The following is a 24,532-nucleotide window of genomic DNA, read 5'->3' as shown; positions in this document are numbered from 1 at the left end:
AAACACCTTCTGATACCCAAAAACATGCAAGAAACACAATCAACACAAGCACAAGGTGGCAGAGTCACTTACCCCTTGCTAAGAACTATAGAAAACAATGTACATCGTAAACTTAAGTAGATTCTGTTAGCTCAGCTGAATGTTATCAAATACAGAGTTAAATAAAAATACTTACATAAACTGAATTTCCCTACACGTGACCCACTGTGAGTGCCCTTAATTCCATCCAAACGATGCTGGGTAAAAAAAACCAGAAATCCCTGACTGCAGCACTTATTGCCTGGGAGATCATCACCGGGCTAGTTTTGGTAATTACACATCCACGGTCCAGCGTTGTGCAAACACACAGGTCCCGAGTAAACCCGGCAGACTTCGTCAGAAGCGATAATGAGAAGTTTCATTTACACTCACTCTCTTCCCCGGAAAAGAGCAGCAGTCTCCGGTAATATTCCCATATATCCTATACTCAACCGTCACGTCATTGGCTCGGCATACACACAGGTGCGTTCGTTTGCAGTTCTTCCCCACGGCCACGATGACCGGCTTTGCGATTCACGGTTGGGTTGTAATTAGCGTCCAGCCCCGGTCCACCATATCAGAGCGAGGTGCCTACGGACACCAGAAGTTGCCAGCACGGAAGAAAGAGGTGTTGCTATCCGATCCGACTACCATATCTCTGTTGCGATGCCGAAGCGCGTGAAGTTGATTTCAAACCAAGAAATGGTACGATGGTTTATGTTCGCTAATGACACGGTGGTGGTGTACTTCAGTGCGACCGGGATCAACCAGAACTCAGTTGCTGAGCCGATGCGATGCTCCGATAGCCATGGTGGTTGACCCCACGACGCGCAGGGTCAACTCTATGAGCGATAGTGGAAAAGCGTATGGTTTTGCGATTTAAAGCCCACGGTTGCCTGGACGAATTTGGAACACGGGAAGGTGTTGGACTCTGTGCATAATAAGCACAAATTGGGCAGCAATTTGTCAAAAATGACAAACGAACAACGGCCCCAGCAGGCAGACAGTGGTAAATCTTGAAATTTTCGTCAGCCGTAGCTAATAGAGATATATCAAAATGCTTTGCATTCAGGGGCAGCGGGACAGAACGTATTGATTAAATGGTTTGCTGGTCGGATCCGGTTGCATAGTCCGCTGGGTTGGTGGCAGTAGCCAATTTAAGCTATGCCAGTGGCTGTTAAAATTCTGCGGTAAATATTTGTTATAATTTTACTACCGGAAACTTAATCGTGTGTTTTGCGTTTTTTTTTTGCTTCCTTCATTGGAGTGGTGAAGGCAGCTGGGGAATAAAGGCAAACAATACGTTAGGTGGCGGCGGTGTCGGATATCGCAAGCCCAGACCAGGTCTGATTTATTGCCCAAACACAAGGCAAACGAGCTCTCGCCTAATGCGGATAAATTGGCTGCCACACGGAGAAGTGTTCTGGTTTCTGAGTCTTGCGAGAATGTTTGGAAGGAACAAACTAATTCAAACGTCAAGGAGCTACTGGAAAACGACTGGCACCAGTAATGCAGGTGTTGATGAAAATGGAAATTTTTGCGGAAAACTGATACACCCATCCGGGAAATGCAAGATTCCATTACAGATTCTCATGGAAAGTATGCAATGTTTCGCGACATGAACAGATTTTGTTTTTTGACGTAGGACTACGTCTTTGATTTCTATATGGGGGTACACTTTGTGAAAACCGAAAATGGAACATGTAACAAATTAAGAAAGATTTTGAACGTTAATAACTCAGCTGCCCCTGGTCCAATTTCAATAACTTTATCACCAATCGATCAGAAATATGGCTACGCATCGATAACAATGTTGATTTTCAACAAGAAACTATTGAAAAACTGGTAAATGTTCAGCATTGTCCAAAACCGTCGAATTAACTAACAAATCCACCAATTACCTACATGCATATGCTGCTTCCCCAGCACAGTCGTCAGAGAGTAGTAAGTAGACGAAACAAGTCGAAGTGGCATTCGCCTCCGATCCTCGGGCACGTGCGAATAGGGAGGATGGAATTGCGTAATATTTTACACACTCATCGCCATATTCAGAACCAAACGCAAATTCTCCAAGATAACTACCATCCGTCGTCTGGCTTGTCGTGGCGGTGTCTGACGTATCTCCGGTCTGATTTACGAGGTGTGCTGAAGGTGTTCCTGAAAAATGAGATCCGTGATGCTGTCACCTACACTAAACACGCCAAGCGTAAGCGACCATGGATGTCATCTACGTTTTGAAGTGACAGATACGCACTCTGTTTGGTTTCGTAGGTTAAATCATCACCAACTTTGGAAACAAAACGACTCTTTTCAGGGCCACCAAGCTTATTACAGTAAAGAATAGGAAAATAATTCATCTGCCTGTTTGTCCATATTCAGAACCAACGACCACACAAAATGCTCATGTAATCAAACTGGAAGCAGAGGTACAAATTATTTTGATCAACCTTGATCAAGCATCTAATTCGACGAAGACGGCAGGAAACATTTGTGAAGTCAAGTTATTTACGAAAGAGAGTGTCGATGAAGAGAATCGATCAATGTAGATAGGACCTATTGAAAAGTGACGCGAGATTTGTTTTCCGTACCGAGCTCCATTGCTACCGACGCCAGGGAGGCAGCTCCCACACCTGGACCCTGCCAATCGACCCATCAACTCAACCGGGGACCAACGGGTTTACTTCCCGAAGGAAGGCGTGATCAGAGATTTTATGCCTTAGAACATGCCGGTGGCGCCGACTGAGATTAGACCCAGGCCTGCTGGGGTAAGAGGTAATCACGCTTACCACTGACGCCGATATCTTTCAAGGTGATATCACGGCGAATGAGAACGACCCAAATTTGAGTTTAGTTACCTCATAAATAAGAAATAAAGTGCAGGAACTCAGCGATGAGTAAATTTGCCTCATGTTTTCCCAGGTTTTTCCAAGGAAAAATTTCCGAATTTTAGAAAAGTAAAGATGCGATTCACTCAGTCTATTGGTACTGCTCCGAGACTGAATAAAATTTTCGTCAATTTCCTCATTTTCTGGCAGATTTTTTAGGTTTTCCACAGGAAACCATGAGACAAATTTACTCATCGCTGAGTTCCTGCACTTTTGACGATTATGAGTGAACTAAACTCAAATTTGGGTCGTTCTCATTCGCCGTGTACGCAAAAGGAAAAGAGCCAGTGTCGCTACTTGATAGCAAACTACTCATAATGGGAGGAGTCTTTGTAGTTTTTATACCACTTGGTTGCACATAATTCTGTTTTAACCTGAAAATATATAAAAGAGCGCTGCTGTATGGCATTAGCTCATTTTCGCTTCGGACAGTGTGGTGAACAGCAATAGCAGCAGTAGGAAGATGGTGGCTAGTCCACTCCTTCACACCTAACAAGCAACAATTGACTGGTCGTGGCAAAGGTCAAACGTATCTCCGGTCTGATCTACGAGGTGTGCTGAAGATGTTCCTGGAAAATGAGGTCACCTACACTTAACACGCCAAGCGTAAGAGATGAGCTAGCCTTAGGCTAAAAATCTCTCTAATGAAGGAAAAAAAAAAAAGCCAAGCGTAAGTGGCCATGGATGTCCTCTTCAATAAAACGGCCCTTTTCAGGGCCATCAAGCTTACAGCAGTAAAGAGTTGGAATAGAATTTATCTGTGCTTGTTTGTCCATATTCAGAATCACAAGCCCCCAACGACCACACAAAATGCTCTCCAGAGTTGTAATCTTGTAGCCAAACTTGGAAGCAGGGGTGCAAGTGATTTTGATTGATTCTCTTAATCAACTTTCTCTTTGAAAAAAAAATTACTACAAATTTGGTACGCCTACAATTCAAAAACGGAAAGAGTTGAGATAATAGATAATTGATCAACAATGTTCTTCACATTTATTCCGTCCACTAGCGGTCCTACGTCAAGCTTCCGTTCGTACCCCTAGACACAGACCCTTCTACTTTTTTTTTTAATAATTTTGTAATTTTTAAGTTTGCTTATTTTTCGAACAAAGTTTGATTTTCCAAATGTATTGCCTCTTATGTTTACTAAATCTAAGATCTAAAAATCAAAGCCTAAATGTTTCAAATAGTCGTTTATTTTACGTCCAACGAGTCATTTAAAGGGGGGGGGGGTGGACTGCTGATTTATCCCAGAAATATAAATATTTCTGTAAAAATTTGTGGTCCTGCGAAGGACCGATGGTTCGATCTCCACCACGTTGTCCGATGCAACAATTAGCTTCGGTTCGACATCCTCAATCTCACACCTGCCCGATTTCATCCGGTCACAGTGCCTCCGAGAATATTCAGCACGAAGGTAGAGAGAGAGAGAAAGAAAATCCACCTCTTGCTCTTGCTTGCTGCTTGCCTCGCCGTCCAAAGAAGCACTGGTTTAAATATTTTCAGGTTCAAGCTGAACGATGTGCCACCATGGGTACTCGATTATGATGACTGGGTTTGGGGAAAACGTTTATTTCATAAACACAGTGATAAAAGTATCATTTCTACATATTTCACAAGCTTTTTAATGGAAAATTGTAAAAGTTTTTATTTCAGCAGATTTGTAAAGTAATATTCTATCGATTGGCGTATTTGTATTTAGGTTTCATCTATAAATGGCAAAGTTACAAGCGTTCAAAACCTAACACTATTTCACCACACATAATTTTTGATTCGCACCCCAGTATAGTCAACAAAGACGTAGTTCTACGTCAAAAATGCCTGTACTACGATTGGCCTCTGTTCCGCCCCCGCCAGGTGATTCACAGTGTCGGTTGTAGTGACCGATTGATTGAACGAACAGTGGTCCTTGTTCTTCCCGGAATGTGATTCTCGGTGTTTATAGTAGCAACCGGTTAACCGAACGAGCAAAGGTCCTTGAATCATCTTACCCGTTAATTTCAACAATAAGACCCCTTCCAAAACAAGCAAAACTGCTTTTGTCAGAAGATGCTCAAACTCTTCTAGTTCCATCTACCGATCCATGAACCGATGGTGAAACAGAAGTAAGTGACAATTCTGAAAGTGGCGAGGAAATGGGTAGCGATGAATATTTTTTTTTCTTTGATATTGTATGAAACGGTTGATGAAATATAACTATAATGTTGTTTTTAACACATTATACGGGAAGTCGTGACCTTATAGTTTGGTAATAAGCAGATCAGCAGAGAATATTAAAGAAGGCTAATGATTTGGTATGCAATGGGCAGCATTTTAAGTATACTTTCAAATGTAATCAACCTAGTTTGCCCAATTTTGCCCAACTTCGAGGTATTGACCTGGTAAATAGTACTAATTTTGGATCAATACCTTGAATATCTCAAGAAATATTGAAGATATGGACTTGCTTCCCAAGACAAAATGGCGTAATTAAAAAAAATAAACATTTGTGTAGAACATACTAAAGGCTCTTACCAAAAAAAATGACATATCTCTGTTAACATAAGAGATAGAGGGTTGACATCTTCAGCAACATTTTTTTTTTATATTGTCTAAAACTTTGCTTAAAACACCATTTTGCTACCTCGACAAACAAAAAAAGTAAAATTTTCATCTCTCTGCTTGAGCTTGAGCTTGCTTGAGCTTGATTGACCGCCCACGGTTGCTACTCTGTTATTGCCAGATCAGCTGTAATTACACAGAGAACCAATAGACGATGCTTGGGACTAGCAATCATCCTCAATGTGTAAAAACTGGTGATCTTAAATTAGGCAATACCAGCGCCGGCCGCGCCCGAACACAGGTCAAGAAAGGAATGGGAAGGATTGTGTTGACATGACACTCGCTTTGATGGAAGCCGAGAACACCTCTGCACTTCCACGAGGAATCACTGGGATGTTGGATAAGAGGGTTGGGTTTGCAGCAGGGTTCGTTTTGGTAAACGATAAGCTGAATTGATGTCCTAACGATCATATAACGCGAAGGAGCTTGAGATTAAACCCACGGTCTTCTGCTCAGTAAGCAAAAACGTTTGCCACTAGGCAGACGAGCACCTTTTTAATCACCGAGTTGCTGTTATTACCATGTAGTCATATTAACAAATAAAACGATTGACGAATCTTGATTGTGGATGGGCCTGAGATTAGACTCATGATGTTCTGCTCAGTAAGCAAAAACGGTTGCTCTAAGGCCACCGAGCCCCTCATATCACATAATACCGTTGCTCTAATTTTTGTATCCATTCAAACCCGGAACCAACGACAACAACGAGTTTCGCAAAATACACGATACACAAGCGATTTTACTATAAATCTCTTTGATGTGTAAGGACCTGGGACCGCGTTTTTCTGCTCAGTAAGCAGGCCACTGTAACCGACGATCTTTCAAATCCGAAAACTAAAAACTACGAAAAAGTACTTAGGCCTTCATTAAGTTCCACTTTCACGCGACGTACAATGTTTCAATTTGCTCTTTACGTATTGTTCAGGCTAAGCCCTTTTCAAAATTTACGCGAGAAATACGCACAATCGTCACCTACCTCGCAAAACTGGTTCCAAACGACAACAAAGGCATAAGCAACGATGGATTGTTGAACTTTGCTAGCTCCGGTGTTGTAGTGCAGTAAATGATGTGATGTATGAAATGATGATGTAATTGTAATTTTGTAATTTATCAGCACACACCCTGGTCGACCACTGTAAACCAATCTGCCGTTCAGCGTTTTCGGTTTTTGTTTCTGGATCTTTAGTTGCCTCTGTGATATACTTACTTGCGGCATACTATTTTGGGAGTGTATATGAGCGTGTACCATGTACGGTAGCTCATCTCTCATCGTGATGGTGGGACATAGTAGACAAATTAGAGAGAAAACAAGGAGGTATTAGTATTAGTTATATGTAAACAAACAAAACAAAAGTTAGATAATGCGGCACTGTAACTACTACTATTTTAGAGGTATGTTTAACTCAATGTTTCAATTGAGGCAAACTATCTATCTTACAATTACAAAAGCAAACCTAAACTTACAATTATATGCAAATGCAAAATGAAACTTGACAAATCATCGTCGATTCCCTTATTCCAGGGCAGGGCCTGACGATTTGAATCTAATTTTGATCAGTGAACGGGCACCATATGGTACATTTTCTCACCATGAACCTACCATTTCCAGCCTATCTGAACTATTTAATAAATGGAAGCCATAACATGGGTTACGCTCCCCCTAAGCGGGCCCTCCGCATCCTGTCTCTGTCTTATCTCAAATACAAAATGCCAATGGTATGAATGTATCTATATATAACTTGGAAATGACGTACAATCAAATAAACCCGTAACCCACTCACTTGGTCGGGCTTCAGAATCGTCCCGTGGACAGTGCACTCTACACTCCAAGTTCCCTTTTTTCAAATTTACCGCAAATTTGATATTTTACCCATTGAGTGTTGATTGGTCACAATGAAACATTGTGACAGAAGTTGAGGTTACTAGTGTATTAAATAATCTAGGTCCTATTTAGGAAACCAAATCTGGCCAACGCCCACCCTAAACCTAAACCTGTTCTAATCCACCTGAAATGACTAACGAATGGAAGACTTTGACTACCCAGCCATGCAATAGTCTCGTTCCGAGCCTTATGGCAACTTGATGATTCTATTGCGCTCATCTTCTGGCACCACCCAGGGGAGACTTGGTCCTGTACCCAATGCTTAACTTAACTCCATTCCACTCAGCTACTCGCAATTTCTTGTGATATAGTGGGCGCAATATTATTATATGAGACAATTCAATGCAGACGTCTTTCCAAATTTGGCAGATCGACAGGTAATCGGTGAGTTACCACGATAGTTGCTATTCAACAACTCGACAACGTCCCATCGTCAACGCCTGCTATGAGAATTTCCCATAGCAGACGCCAACGAAATGACGTCATCAAGCTATCGATCAACTACCCTGGTTATCGCCTGGTACCTTATAGCACGATGCTAGGAGGCGAACCGGAAGAATCGATGAGCTACCTCCCCCGTAAATTTTTCATCTCTCTGCTAGGTGGATTAATCATGAAATGGCTAAGCTCAAAAGAAGGGACGTTTTAAGTGCACAAACTTCTCCGAAGACACTATATGGCTTAAATTGACCGTTTTCGCATAAACACTATATGGTCTTAGAGTTACCTTTATGGTTGTACCATAGAGGTAACTCTAAGACTAGTAGGTCCGAAGAAAAGTGCTCAACTTTTTGGCTCAGCTCTGGTACTCTCTTCGGTCCCAAGCTAATCGATGCACCCCTCGAAACATAGGAAAATCCACCAACCGCTCATGTTATCTGTCAAACTTGTGTAGTACTAGAATATCGACTAGAATGGGGTACGTTAATCGATTTGCTTGGAACAATAGGCTAGTTAAGCAGTGAGCCAATTTAAAATCGCTAGTTTCCAACCGGTGGTTGTACTCCTTAATTCTAGTACGTCAAATGCAGTACTGAAATAAAGGAGTACAACGGTACTATGATGATGTCTGTCTATGGTATAATACCAACCGGCGGAAACTAACGATTTTAAGCCTATTGGTCCCAAGCAAATCGAATCACGTACCCCATTCTAGTCGAAATTCTAGTACTACAGTATGTTTGATTTGATTCGCTATGAAAGTTTGACCGATAAAATGTGGGATTCGTGGATTTTCCTATGTTTTGAGGGGTGCAGCTTGGAACCGACTATAGTACCAGTTTATTTGTACTCCTTAATTCTAGTACGTTAAATGCAGTACTGGATTAAAGGGGTACAACGGTACTATGATGATGTCTATCTATGGTATAATACTCTTGAAAATCTTCTTCAGAACACTTTCTGCAATGCTTTTTATATTAGTAATAGCTCTTGCAGTGTAAAGCTCTGCCTATTTAGAATCGATACACTTATTTTTGTCCGATACAGCGCTCTTAGTGGTCGGCTCTGGAATCTTTTAACAGAAATTTGTTTACAATGTCTCTCTCTTGAATTCCTGAGGAATTTTTTTTAAAATAGGTTATGTTTTCTTGCATTGAGCATTAATTCTGCACAAAAGATATGAAAACCCGACATGGAAGATCGCAAAGGAGTTGAAAATGGCCAAAATCACCGTCTGTGCAGTGCTGAAACATTTCAAAGAACGTTTGTCTGTTTCCCGGAAAGTGCAATCAAGGCGTCGAAACGGTACAGTGACAGCACATCAGCCCCTTCGCGATTTTCGCGACACCATTTAATGTTTCCGCGATTTTCGCGACTGAAAGTTCAAATCTGCGACAAATCCGCGAAATTCGCGAAATCCGCTCCTCTTGTAACAGCCCTGCAATAATTGTCTTAGCATCTATAAAGTTCTCTGAAAATCTGTGAACTTCTTAAAATTTCCCGCAAATTTAGTGAAACAACTGAACTCCGCCTTGTTTTTGGAGCTTTACTAAACTTATTTGAAATGCTCCCGAAATGTTCATACAAGTTCCTGCAGTTCTCGGATCTTCCCTTAAGCTCCATAGACTTTATGAAGTTTTTGAAATGTTTCTGATGACCTCTGTACCTCTGTGAAGTTTTCGAAGTTATTCTGAAATTTAAGGAACTTATTGCTCCCGTAACGAAACAATTAATATAGTTCTACGATTTTCACTGAAGTTCTCAAGATTTGTCTGAAATAAAAATTATCGAAACTAATTCATAACTTCTTCGACAGTCTAGAGTTTCCTGATGTTTTTAAAAATGTCCAAAATATCGAGGGGGGCGACACATCGAAAATGTCGTTTAGCTTCAACTCTATTTACATATGATTTTCTTGTTCAGTGTAGATTTGCAGGATTCCGTTTCCTACCGTTTCCTACTGTTCGCTGGCATCTACTTTTTCGATGTTGCAGTCGTTGCAGTAGATAGAAGTCGATGGCGATAGGTACAGAAGGATTTATCATGAAAAGTAGGTGTGTGTGTGTGTGTGTGTGTGTGTGTGTGTGTGTGTGTGTGTGTGTGTGTGTGTGTGTGTGTGTGTGTGTGTGTGTGTGTGTGTGTGTGTGTGTGTGTGTGTGTGTGTGTGTGTGTGTGTGTGTGTGTGTGTGTGTGTGTGTGTGTGTGTGTGTGTGTGTGTGTGTGTGTGTGTGTGTGTGTGTGTGTGTGTGTGTGTGTGTGTGTGTGTGTGTGTGTGTGTGTGTGTGTGTGTTGATTTGGAAATCAAAGCGATTGAAGAAGATATGAAAAGAGTCACAAAAACCCAATCTACTTCCAACGCAAAGCTTAAGGATTGCTTCGAAAAATTTGATAATAAACCAGAGGACTTCCGCTTTCTTGCTGGAGAGAAGGCGATAATTAAGATGTTAGCTGCCACAATAAAAAAACGCGGCTTTAACCACTATATGAGATGGCAGAAAAGTTTCCAAGAGGCTCAACGTAGCACCGAATTGAACGTTGATTGCGAAACCGTAATTCGACAAAGGGTGTTGGAGTTCTACCAAAAAAGGTAATAGTAATCTTAATTTAATCTTTTAATGTTGTCGAACCTAAAAACGGAATCCCATTATGAAGAGCTTTTGAGTGTGTTGATTATTTCCTTTTAATTCCGTTATAATTGCTTATCTTTTAACAGATACGAGTATTTCGTCTACTACTTGCAGACTTCATCAGTGCCAAGTAGTGATGTTGAGTACTTGGCACTGATAAAGTCTGTAAGTAGTAGACGAAATACGCGTATATGTCAAAAGATAAGCAATTATAACGGAATTAAAAGGAAATAATCAACACACTCAAAAGCTATTCAATCTTAATTTGTTTTAATAATCAATCAAATTTAAAACAAAAATTAAAAAAAAATGCATTTCTTAGGTACGATGGGACCGAGGTTGGGAATACAGGAGAACAGGATTTTTTGCTGTCTTTAAATATGTTGGAAGTCATACCCCCTCAGGAAGGTTGTGAAAGAGTTGCCAAAATTGTATGTCCTTTATGCCCTACAAAAAACTGCATAGCAAGCCGTCCTGAAAAATCCGGTTTGTGGAAAGTGTCAAACTTTGTGGCGCATATAAAAAACGTCCACAAATGTGAATTTCAAGGAAAAAAAGTCCAGCAATACACACAAACGGGCCATCCTCGATACTGATTCAGAAGAACATCCTGCAGAGGGCGTAGAGGCACACGATCAAAGCTGCAATTCGAAAATTCCCAAAGTAGCGAAATTTGAAAACGCATGCCTAGGATGGGAGGCAACTGAAGATCCATTGATCGAAATCCTTGAAAATATTCCTGATTATTTATATCAACATTTCTGAACTTGAGGAAATGCTGACGATTGAGCAAGAAAGATTCGAAATATCGGACGTTGAAGGAGAAAATCTTGTTGGTTGTGACGGGGGCAACGAGGATTTGGACTGTGATGAAAGCGAAGCTTTAAACTTGTAACGTGCTACGACATGGCCGGTAGTAGCACAAGTTCAATGGCCAAGACATCTTCCCTCGATACCAGCCTACGAGTCCAAGGGAGTTCGATACTCTACCTTAGAGAAAGACTTTTTTACATACCGGTAAAGGGACTGCTGCTCGCTTAAAATAGTCTTTTTGATTAATTTGTTTTATTCTTTTCAGTATCATCCAGGGAGGAAAGGAATTATATAAATTCGAAAGAGCTAACACGCCTTCTCCACACATTAGAACGATTCAGCGCCATTTACAAACACATGCAGCTCAACTTGTAGAAGGAGAGCTTACACGCTAACTCTAAAGTACCCATTAATGAGTAAAATTTGACTCATTTTGAAGAAAAATGGCTTAACTCATGAAATGAGTAAAAGTGACTTTACTCATTAATGAGTATTCGAATAATACTTCATAAAATGGGTAGTTTTTAATCATCTTGTTTTTCTGTAAATGAGTAAAAAGTAACCGTTTTATTGATTGTTTTTTTTTTATTTGCACTGAGAAATATAAGGGATTTGAACATTTGTAAAAGCTAAAATCATTAAAACACTTCATAGTCTTTATTAAACATAATCACATAGGTAATCATAAACACTATAGAATTAACCGATGTACTGGAATATGCGAGTGTTGCAGTAAGTTGTAGACATTATTGTAATTTTTGTAGGGTAAAGAAGTTGCCTCTATTCGTTCCAAATGTACAATCGGATTTGGATTCCTGGGCATATAACCATCGTTTTATTCTCCGAACCCGCTATTAATCTGCTAACCTGAAACGGGACCGTCGGTTTTTAGAATACATACCTAAATTTAATCATAATTACATTCTTCGTAGCAATCGGGTCTTGAAAGCACACAGAAATGCCGTGCTGATCTTCTCTTGGATCTTCCCCAACACTTAGGTTTGCGGTTTGACTCTTATGGAAATAATGGAACTACCCGATCACCCTTTTCACCAGAATCAACACCGGCCGGAAAGAATCTGCTGCCTCCGCCGCATATTTTTTTGAAACGCGGTATTTATCTCTCGAATTCCGATCAATTTGCAGGACATAGCACACGCGAAATCCGTTAACTTTCAAAACACTTTGCTCTTCCATTTCACCAAACCCTTTTTACCCATTTTTATTGCAAGAAGATAATTTTAAAATGATTAAAAATTACCCGCTTTTCATTTTTTGAAAATACCCATTTTTTGATAGTTTGGAATAATAGCATAAAATGAGTCAAATTTACGCATTTAATGGGTACATTCAAGTTAGCGTGTATGGTGAAGCAACTGAAAGATTATTTAGAATATAACGGCTACCCATTAAGTGTCTGCTGGAGTGAGGACGCGACTAGAATTACTGGTGGAGTCGAATATAGGTCTACTACAAACCAGCTCAGTGGCCTTGTTGCTCCACTAAACGAAACCAGTGGCCTACCAATCACAGGAATCTTCGATTGTGAATCGCCTCAACGGGTAATTGAAAACATAAAAAAGTATCCAGTGGGTAGAAACGTTCAACTTGCTATGGCGCAGCCTATTGCATTGAACGCAGCACCATTCTGTGTACTTTATTACTGCACTGATAATAAGTTTGATACTACATCGGTGCAGAAAAAATGGTATCATGTAACAGAGGAATTCAAAAAGGTCGGAATTTCGATCGCATGCAAGGCTACTGATGGGGACAGCCGATTCATTGGGGCTATGGTAAAGGAAATGGGTTTAGATAATCCAGGCACCAACCAACCAAACGAATTTGGCAACTGGTTCATATCGCTAGAAAGCATAGTCTATGTCCAAGACCCAACTCATCTGGCTAATAAATTGCGGACAAGACTGATGAAAACCAGCAAACCACTCATATTAGGTAAGTAATTCAGTTTAATTATTAGTTGTATATACATTACCTATAATACAATATTGGGAATAAACGAACTGTGAAATTTTGTAGGGAATTTCAATGTATCTTGCATACATTTGATGGAGTTAGTGTCTACTGTGTCTAAGGATCAGCATGGTTTATCTTTAAGTGACATTAACGATACCGATAAAATGAAATTTCGGCCTGTAGAGAAGATGACGGAAGACCGAGTAATCTCGTGTCTTCAACAAGTTCCAGGCAGTGAAGCAACGGCAATATTCTTACAGGCAATACGAAAAGCCATGTCATCTTACATGGACTCAATACAAACACCATTGCAGAAAGTGCATGATATTTGGTGAGTTTCAACAGCCTTTCTTAAATCTAGATGAACACTTCAAAACGTCTTATCTACTTTGATCGATTTCCATGAACACCACCACATATGGCTGGACCCCAGTGGTGTGGCGGTGATGTGGCATCATACAACAACATGTCAAAATATCGATGCCACACCACATCAGTGGGCGCCCAGGCTCAGGCAATGATTTTGCAGATGTGTTCTTAACCCTTTCCTTCCCACAACTTTTCAATCCATCTCGTGTTTGTCAATCCAAGCTGAACATTGCATTAGGTTCTAAGTAATATTGATCGATTCTCTTCGTCGACTGTCTCTTTCGTTAATAACATCATAATCGTTTCGCAAGGAATAATAATAAACGCGTCTACCCTGGCCGCGGCCTTAGATGCTAGATAACAGCTTCTACCTGGGAATGTTTTTACATGGCCGTGGACAAAGAGAAAGTTAACGAAGAGAATCTGCCAATATTACTTAGGACCTAAACATTGCAGTTGGATTTTCTATTAAAAAAGTCAATACTTATTTAAGTTCCTCCGTGTACTCATTATACTCGTCCATATCTTATAGATAATTCAACTGAGCCACTACTGAAAAACAATTATGGAACTGTATGGAAAATCTTCTAGCATCTTTTTTTTGAATAAAAAACATCCTGAGTCCGGAATCATAAGGGCCTAACTGCGATGATCGATTCTCTTCATCGATTTTCTCTATGTATTACTATAAAATTAAGTGAAGCAAGTCAAGCTGAACATTGCATTAGGTCCTAAGTAACATTGATCGATTCTCTTCATCGACTTTCTCTTTCGTTTATAACTTGAGCACACAACCGTTTCTTGATCTGGTTGATGTATTAGATGTTACATAAAAGCTTCGATCTCCGAGCTGAAAATAAGTGGGAATGTCTTTACATGGTCGTGGGGATGCAAAGAGAAAGTCGACGAAGAAAATCTGTCAATGTTACTTAGGACCTAATGCAATGTTCAGCTTGAAGTGTACGAAATTTTCCCAATACAATACTGTAAAAAGCTGCATTAGCTAGCATCCAACTCATCGAGGAATTTTATTCCAACCAGGCCCTTATGATTCTGAACGCTAGAATTTAAAGTTACTTACCAGAGTAAAGCCGGGTGGCTAGCTGTGCTGTAAACATAAGTCGTCATGCACGTTGCTTTTTAAATGTACCTGTTTCGACAGTCTTCTCGTCAACACCTCCATCCGAAATGCAAAACAAAAATCTTTTTGTTGAAAGAATCAGGTTAAAAATTAGGTATTCCTGCTTATCACTCAAAAATATTTTTCACAATAAAATTATTCTTCTAGCATTCGTAATCATAAGGACCCAACTGCGATGATCGATTCATACATCTTGTTGTCGTTCATGAAAGTTTTTACCAAGGTTGTTAAAAAAAACTTAGATCTATAGAGATTGCTGACGTTTATCGTACGCACACTACGTCACGTATTCGTATACGCAAAATGTTTTCATCGGAAAAAAAAAATTCATAGCGGAAAATTTTCCCGATGAAAACAAATCACTGACACAATCATACTTTATCAATCTCTATAAAATTGTGTGCACGGTCGATCTGATCAACTCAAAATTGTATAAGATTTCATCAAAATCGATCTCAAAAATAAGTAAATATTTTCGAGCAATTTAATAAATTTACACGAAGTAAAATTTAACCAAAAATAGTGGAAATTGAGGAAACTTTACCCAATAGTGAGTACAAATTTTAAACAATTGACATTATTTCTCATTTTATTTTTATTTCAATTTTTGTAATCAGATCTGACCTAAGAGGGATCTGATACAATAGAGTATACTTCATGCAATTACATACATTTCGTCAATAATTTTGATTTTGTCTTAATATAAAGGGTGATACGGTCAAAATTTGGTCAATATCAACTTGACGTATTTCTTTCAATTTTGCATTTAAAAAACCTGAACACCCCTCATTTTGAAGGTGTGTGTGTGTAGAATGTTGCTCCTATTTTGATTTTGGAATTCACTCTTCAGTTGTCAAAATGCCGTCCAAGCAAGAAGAGCAGCGTATCAAAATTTTGCTCGCGCATCGCGAAAATCCGAGCTACTCGCACGCAAAGTTGGCAAAATCGCTAAAAGTTGCCAAATCAACCGTTACAAATGTAATTAAAGTGTTTGGGGAACGTTTGTCGACAGCAAGGATGTCTGGATCGGGGGGAAATCGAAAACCGGAAGCCGCTGAGACGACAAAGAGAGTTGCCGGTAGTTTCAAGCGAAACCCTAACCTCTCTCTCCGAGATGCCGCAAATAAGCTGGGTGTATCGTCTACAACCGTGCATCGAGCCAAAAAACGAGCCGGACTATCGACTTACAAGAAGGTAGTGACTCCAAATCGCGATGATAAACAAAATACGACGGCCAAAGCGCGATCCCGGAGGCTGTACACGACGATGCTGACGAAGTTTGACTGCGTGGTAATGGATGACGAAACCTACGTCAAAGCCGACTACAAGCAGCTTCCGGGACAGGAGTTTTATACGGCAAAAGGAAGGGGAAAGGTAGCAGATGTTTTCAAGCACATGAAACTGTCAAAGTTCGCAAAGAAATATCTGGTTTGGCAAGCCATCTGTACCTGTGGCTTGAAAAGCAGCATTTTCATAGCTTCCGGGACTGTCAACCAAGAAATTTACGTGAAAGAGTGTTTGAATAAACGTCTGCTGCCTTTCCTGAAGAAACACGGTTGTTCCGTACTGTTTTGGCCGGATTTGGCATCTTGCCATTACGGTAAAAAGGCCATGGAGTGGTACGCCGCCAACAACGTGCAGGTGGTTCCCAAGGACAAGAACCCTCCCAACACGCCAGAGCTCCGCCCAATTGAGAAATACTGGGCTATTGTCAAGCGGAACCTAAAGAAGACCAAAAAAACTGCTAAGGACGAGCAGCAGTTCAAGGCAAACTGGCTTTCTGCGGCGAAGAAGGTGGACAAGGTGGCTGTACAAAATCTGATGGCAGGGGTCAAGCGTAAGGCCCGGCAATTCGGATTTGGAAAAGCGGAAGCCTAACTGAATATTTTTCCTGAATTTTATACTAATTGAACTTGAAAAAGAAATTTAATTTGATTTTTTAAATAAACGATTTCACCGATTTACACGCGTTTTCCCTTGACCAAATTTTGACCGTATCACCCTTTAGTCGCTTCAACACGCTTGGGTTGACTTATCATGGCATGAATTTTAAGCAAAATGTTAGAGCCGTTTCCCACCATGAAAGTTATTATCAAGCCTTCTTATAGTATTTGTTTAAAATATGTCTATTAATTTTATTTACAGGCACACGTTATTTCTGATTAGGAGCTGGCACAATTGGTGTATTAAAAAATATCATAACATTCAGCACTGCGTAACGACGAATGCATATTGGGGACTGGAAATTAATGCTCATGCATTAATTAACTATATTGTCCATTGTCGGAACAGCAACAATGAATTCCATACCACGCTGCTTCAAAGCCAAACCTGCGAAGGGACGTTTAGAGATGCTCGAGCTTTCACGTCAACTGAATCCACGGTTGTAAATTTCACTATTCAGGGGTTCGAGTCACGACTCAACAAAATTCAATTAAAAAAAGACATCATGCATCGAAACGAACATACTTAAAATTTTCCAAGTATGAAGAGACAACCTTGTGAAGCAGATGAACTTTTTGAGATGCCAACAAATATGGATATTAAAGATGCAGTTGAATATGCACAGCAGTCAGTTCGAGAAATTTTGCTAGAACTGGGCGTGGATGCGGAAGATATTTCGTTTGAAAGCAGTATAACTACCCACAAACCAAAATCAAAGTTGACAAGTGAACTGCGGTGATTTTGAATTCATTTCAATACCAGAAGAATTTGAACCTTGTGTGCCAAAAAATAATGAGGATGTACATGATGCAGTGGAACTATTCGATAATATCGGTGAAGAGCTCATGCTACCTGATTCCAGAAACTATAAAAATGTATTCAAGATAAGAAACCAACGCAACAAAATCGTGCATGTTAAAAAACGAACATTTTTGTGGATGCTTACGTCAGGATTGCAGAAATGCTCGGTAGATCGTACGTATCGGTTCTTTGATAAGCAAGCCAAGAAAAATAAACCACGCTATGCTAATGAAACCTTTAAGGATATCGTTACTGGAGAATATTTGCTGATGAAGGAAAAAGAGCAACTAAGCGTTTTCAAAGTGTACGGATTCAAATATTTAAAAGGAAAAAAACAATCATACACTCTATCAACTGTTCCTACAAAAGCTCCTGAAAATGTAGCGCCCAGAGGAATAGGACTACTGGGCAGCAAATTCAAAATAATTGAATGCGATGGAGACTACGTTTTAGAATTTACAAGCAACAATGTTGTTATAGATGTGAAACACTATGTATCTCATTTGCGGAAGCCGTCTGCCCTATCCGCATTATTCTATTACCCAGAAGAGTGCGTGACATACATAAATAGCTTCAAGTTAAATCTAAGTTAATTTAAAACCCTGTACTGCAGTTGTAGTATCAACCGTGAAGTTATACTCCCCGAAATCATCATAATACATATTCATAATTACTCGTATTAAAACTCTGAAACAATTTTTTGTAACTAATTTTATTATTTTATTGTTGAACCATTTTCCGAATTCATATGGATAAATAAAGACAGATACTACAGTAGATGGAATAATTTGGGATTAATAAGTTTTTTTAATTCTGTAAGTTTATCGTCTCTTCAATGTAGAGTTGACTGTGATGTGACAAATATTATAACATCTACTCACATATGCTTCAAATCAGTGAGCTTGCAGCTCTGAGGTGCCGCGGTCTAGAACAGTTTGTTTCTCGGAAATTGAGAGGATTATAATATGTACTGTAATAAAATAATTATTGGTATATTTCATAGCGCCAATACTCAGAAATAATTAATTTTATGAGCAGCATACAAAATTTTATATAGTAGGGGAAATGGATCTAATGTCGGCCTAAATGCCCCTAATTTGGGCCCATAAATAAATTCAGCAATCGACTAAATTGTCAATAGCGACCAAAAATGTCTATTAGTACCGTCCCAATGACGCGTTCATCTAGTTAAAATTGATAAATAGCAGATTTTTAAGGATGGAACCAATCTTAGATCCATAGGCCAACATTAGAGCCATTTCCTGTATATGTTTAAAAAATGAAATGGTTTAAACCTTCGGGAGATTTCACTCCATAAAATGGAATCCTATAGAACTGTGATCTAGAACTTTAATTTCAATAGAAACCCTGAGAAAACAAAACTTTTAAACGGTCATACCTAATTATTCAATTCTTTCAATTTAAATTAAATTTAGGTAGCCATACATAATGCAGCCGAATCCTAAGTAGGGGAAAAGTTGGCTTCGGCAATACCTTAACCTATTATCGTCAGGGGGGTAAACAACGTCCTTGAGAGTTAAATCTTGGCATGTAGATACATTGTGTTTCAGAGCAACTATTGGCCAAATTTGAGTGCTCTAGGACTTTGTTTACCCCCCTGACGATAATAAGTTATGGTATTGCCGAAGCCAACTTTTCCCCTATGTAGTTTTTAACGCTTGTTTTGCAGAATAACTTTGCGGGGTGGGATGTACCATATAGAGATACAGGTGTTGTTAATCAGGCATCATCTGCTGGTTGGTTTATATAACACACCACATGTTATCGATAGGAAAACCTAGCAGGCTGGTGATCCAGTACAGTAATAGACCTAAGTGGATGGGAAGAATTGTCTATTAAAACTTGTGGTTTTCCATGAATTGAGCATTTTACGAGACATTTATGGTTAAATTCATGAATGAACGCATAATAACGTCATGTACAAAAACAGCGTTCCAAAAATGTTTAAATTTACATCTCATTGTAGAACCCTAAACTGGCAGAGGTTTTCATTGGCCGGTACTCGGTACACTAAGGATTCACGTTTTGCTACGCAGTGGACACTAGCTTCCACAAAGCAATTTCGTAGCGCTGAATTCATTCGCTCTTAAAAGTAAAGATTCTTAAAATCTGTAATACTAGAGCTTCCAGAACATCAATTGGCGGCACCATCTCTATTTCCGAACGGTCCGCTTTAAACTCACAAATCTTAACTCTGTTGTCCCACCGAAATGTAAATAAACACCTCCGGCTTGCTGCGTCGTCTGCTATAGACCTTTTTGACGTTTAATCGTCTTTCTCTATCTAGCACACAGGGATGCCTGGATGGTTTGTTTTCCCACTGATCTGTTTCCTTCTTGCTCGCACTGCTTTCATTTAAATGGAGCATTAGTGTGCGCCGGTTAAACGTCAAAAAGCTCTAGGTTGTTTGTTCGGTGATAGCTCGATCACGAGAAGATTCGAGCATGCGCAAGTAGATGGTAGTAGATGCCACAGATGCAAACAGATGATTTACGGTAAATAAATATAAAAAAATAGGGCAGATTCACGCTGAAAATGAGATAATCTGGATGTGTCGCCCCCCTCGCAAAATATCTCCTTAAAATTCTCTGCCCTGAATATCTGAGTATTTTTTTTTCAAAGAATTAATTTAATTGCCTTTAAGTTCTACAATTTTTCTTAGGCTTATAATCGCTCACGGAACTTTGCCTTAAATCAGTAATCTTCCTTGGAAAGTCCAACCCTGAAGTTTTTTATGCTTACCTTAATCTCTCTAAATTGATCAAATATTCCGGAAAATTTACTGATATGCATTTATTGTTCTCTGAATCTTCTAAAGTTTTCAGATCAATCATAGAATTCTCGGAGCATCCCATAATTCCAATAAACTCCTTGTTAGTCACTGCAAATTTCTTTAAGTTAATGGGATTTTTCAGATGTTATCTCATCGTCCTCGAAATACTCGGAACTTCACTGAATATAATGAAACAATCTTAAAATATCTTAATTTATTAGCAGTTGTCTGGAATTTCTTGAAAATATCGGTGCTTGCTAAAAGTTATTTTTTAATCAATCGAACTTCGTTGATGTACTCTAATCAACATAACTCAGTTTTTGAAATTTTTTAGATCTTGAAATTTCCATGATTTAACACCCCTGAAATACTGACACATTTTCCGGATGTTCATATAGTTTTTATTGTGTTCCAGAAATTTTCTGTAAGCAAACCGAAGTCTCCGGAAATTTCTGGAAACTTCTTTAAGTTTTCTGCAATTTCCTTTTTAAATGCCCTTTAATTCTATGACCTGTCTTGATATTCTCGGAGTTTCCCTAAAGCTCTCAATTCTAATGAAGATCTCGAAGATGAAGAATTCTCTGGATTTCTGTGAAGTTCCTTAAATATTTCTGAAGTATTCATAAATTTTCAGAAAATCTCTCTACTGAATCTCTCGAAACATCTTAAGGGTTCTCGATTTCATTTCAGCACATCATGGAACTATCGTGAATTTGTCTATACTAACGCTTAACGATGCTAAAGTTTCGGGGACTTTCCCTTAAGATCTGTGGAATTCCCGAAAGATCTCTAGATCTAACTTTTCTAAGATAAATAGAACTTATGAAAAGTTTCCACAATTTTACTATGACGAAAATTGAAAACATTTTAAATGTTTTGATCTTAAACTTACTAAAATGATGTAAGGCTGTTTCTTTAAAACTGATGGTCATGTCTTAAAAACGTTTGAGTTAATTATTGTTGTTGTTGTTGTTGTTTTACAAAAAAAAAACGTATTTCATAAATTGCTTTTTTATTATAACTTCACTTCTTCACAACTTCACCTAGAAATTATCCGCCAAAGTTATAGAAAAATCTGGAATAGTCAAGGAACTTTATTTAGTCAAAAGAATAGAGACCCTGTAGATGAAAGACGATTAAACGTCAAAAAACACTATACAAGGTCGGCAACTTCAAATTGTTCAAAATTAGAACAAAATGTAGGCCTATCCTACACACTGCAATAAGAATGACCACGCTTGAAATAAGTTCACGCAAAAAAAAAAAAGTTTAAAATAGTGACTGATTACAAGAAAAAGTGACTTTAGTGACTTGGCCTTAAAAAAGGAGACTTTTTAGTGACTGGCTTGAAAAAAGTGACCAAGTCACTAAAAAGTGACTCGCTACCAGCCCTGCTTTCGTAATCCAGCTAGACAAAGCTCATTGAGCCACATGCAACATTTTGACGTTTTAGTTTCTTCACTGGAAATCGACCAGAAAATTTAACTTGATACATCGGCCGGAGATGAACCAGCGTCTGGCTGAAAATCTCCTTAATAAAGACAACCAACCAACCAACTTGATACAGTTTTCTATATAGTTGGGAAGATCTATGTACTATTGGGTTAAATTGCGCATTAGTATGAACAAAAAATCAAATAGTGAATAGCCAAAAACTTCATCATAAATTTGCAATAACCTTGAAGAAAATCAGAATAAAAACTTCCGTTGAATGTTACAAAAATTCTGTTTCGTTCCGGGGGGTGCTCATCAAGTTCGGAAAAAATGTGCCGCTCTTATTGCACTTTAATGGCAATTAATAACTTAACGCTGAGCATTAATTAATGCGCAAGAATCGAATTCCTAAACTCACCAATCCCTAACTAGTTTAAGTGTGAAGTCAGCCCATTGATCGGACAACACCAAATTACCGAAAAGTTAATTCTGAACCACGCCCTTATCCGCATTAATATCACTATACAGCATGCTTGGATTCCTTCATTCATATCTCTACCGCTAAGCGCAGAAGGCACACTTGCTTCGGGCAACACTTTATGGTGACACTCAAGCAATCAGGTAAAAAGCACCTTCCAGGCAAACGAACGAGCAACGACAAAGCTGGGAAACCACAATCCTGATTGATCCCTTCCACCTACAATCGACTTCCCTAAGTAGTTTATGACGGCTTTAAGTTCTTCTAGCATTTCTCAATGAACACCAACTGGGCTTACCTGTGGATGATGATTATCTCAATGTACAGGACAATTTCTTTTCTTTTCATTGATTAAAATATGCAGTAATCTTGATTCCGTTGGTTCCAAATAAATCCTTTTTATTCTGTTTCACACTTAAACATAACATATCAGTCCTTTTGCGTTGCAACTTAAACCTACTATATTAATCGAGGGAACAGGTATTGCGCTGGCGTCTACTTAACTAAGGACATCACAATGATTCGAACTTCGATTCCGCACTTATTTTCCCTAACTCTGCCGACAAAAAACGGGGAACGAAAACGCAACTGTACCGATAAATATTAGAATAATAATCTAACAACTTCCTCCGAGGTCAATGATTTATCTCTCTCTCTCCCTCTCTCTTCATATCAAAATATATTGCAGAAAAATAAACTCAAATGGACAGTAATAAATAATCTTCTACTTACATAAATCAACTCTCTAAAGCTCCAAAATAGGGCGATCTAACCCAACACCATGGCGGAATCCTTGTGCGGATCGAGCATGTGCACTTCCGTCGGCTGTTGCATTCCACCCGACGATACCAGATGATGATGATGGTGGTGGTGATGCGGTGCCGACGGCGTTTGATAACCCGGCGGCAGGAAGTAGGATCCGGGTGGTAACTTGCCCATCGGCATCAGAAGCGGATGCATCCCGTACGGAGACACCCCATTGGAGGCGGCAATGGCCGCGGCGGCTGCCACCTGCTGCTGGTGATGGTGATGGGCGGCCGCGGCTGCTGCAGCGGCAGCGTACTCGTTGAATGCCGCTTGCTGCTGGGCTTGGATGTGCTGGCTGAGGTGTAGGGATGCGCGCAGCTGCTCCAGATGCTGAGGATCCGGAGCGACGACGTTGGGCGGTGAGCTGGAATAGTCTTCCGAGTCGGATGAAGAGCATTCCTCCTTGCTGTCGGAATCATCGGAACCGATCAGACTTTCGATGGTGAACAATCGCTTTGGTTTGGTAACTGGAGAGGAGGTGACGGCGTTGGGCAGGTTCTGGAATCCTCCAAGGGCTGCGGGTTGGGGTTGTTCCGGAGACTGGCTGGTTGCTCGGAGTGCTTCCGGTGGTGAGTGAGGTGGCGAGATGGGTGTGTAGAGCATGTTTGGGTTGATATTCTCCGGCATGGGTGCGTAGTGAGGGTCGTGGTAGTAGGCTCCCTGTGACATGAAAAATCGGTTCATGTTGGCCAGAGCGATGAATTCTTCGTTGAGGCTTTCCTTGTCGCCGTCCTGCAGCTTGAAGCGCTTGCGCCGTCGGAGCAGACTACCATTCTGGAACATGTCGAAAGCCTTCGGATGCAGCGTCCAGTACGCACCCTTGCCAGGTCGATCCGGACGCCGGGGGACCTTGATGAAGCAATCGTTGAAGCTGAGGTTGTGCCGCAGGGAGTTCTGCCAGCGTTGAGTATTGTTTCGGTAGTACGTAAACCGATCTGTGATGTACTTGTAGATGTCGTTGAGGCACAGCATCTTCTCCGGTGAACTCCAGATGGCCATGGCGGTCAACGAGATGTACGAGTACGGGGGTTTCTGATCCCCGTAGGATTCACGTGACGGTCGAGGCATGGTTGATCGATGCACTGAAGCACTGAATTGTTTGTTCTGCGTAGCTCGGGAGCTGATCGCTTAATAGTTTATTTGCACTTTGGAATAATCACTTCCGCAGCTTTCACTTCACTTTTACTCCGAATAAGCCAACCATTAATTAACCAGTGGTTGCCGATGAATCGATAATACTCGAATTATAGGGAGCACGATCCGTTTGAAACACTTGCTCGGTTGAGACTGACACAAAAAATCTCCGACCTAGCAGAGGTGAGCATGAGAAGCTCAGAGCGGGCAGAGCAAAGACGCCTTCTCACTTCAGCGTTTGGTTTTCCCCGGCCTGCTTCGAACGGCGTTGAATGAAGCGGGAAAGAGATACCAGCCGTGCACTCCTGCTTTTCCTCGCTGCTGCTGCTGCTGCTACCACGCTTCATTCATTGAACCCAGCAGGGACCAACACATTCACAGTCAGTAGA

The 24,532-nt window shown here is 40.1% G+C and overlaps 1 protein-coding gene and 1 pseudogene across 1 annotated transcript; one reads left to right on the top strand and one right to left on the bottom strand.

The window, feature by feature from the left end:
* The window catches only part of LOC135717596 (uncharacterized), an 89,219-nt pseudogene extending 71,130 nt beyond the window's left edge, over positions 1 to 18,089 (top strand).
* A 4,491-nt stretch (positions 18,090 to 22,580) lies between these two features.
* LOC135717530 (fork head domain-containing protein FD4-like) lies at positions 22,581 to 24,282 on the bottom strand. Its single transcript, XM_065239662.1, has one exon. It carries the CDS (start codon positions 24,075 to 24,077, stop codon positions 22,971 to 22,973), a length of 1,107 nt encoding a protein of 368 aa, XP_065095734.1. The 5' UTR covers positions 24,078 to 24,282; the 3' UTR covers positions 22,581 to 22,970.
* Between the last annotated feature and the right edge of the window lie 250 nt (positions 24,283 to 24,532).

Source organism: Ochlerotatus camptorhynchus, unplaced genomic scaffold (genome assembly GCF_037179485.1).
Source record: "Ochlerotatus camptorhynchus isolate MF236.1 unplaced genomic scaffold, CSIRO-AGI_Acam_v1.1 ptg000062l, whole genome shotgun sequence".
Taxonomy (NCBI): Eukaryota; Metazoa; Arthropoda; class Insecta; order Diptera; family Culicidae; genus Ochlerotatus; species Ochlerotatus camptorhynchus.
The sequence above is the reverse complement of the archived record's forward strand: the minus strand, read 5'-3'. Positions and strand labels throughout refer to the sequence as shown.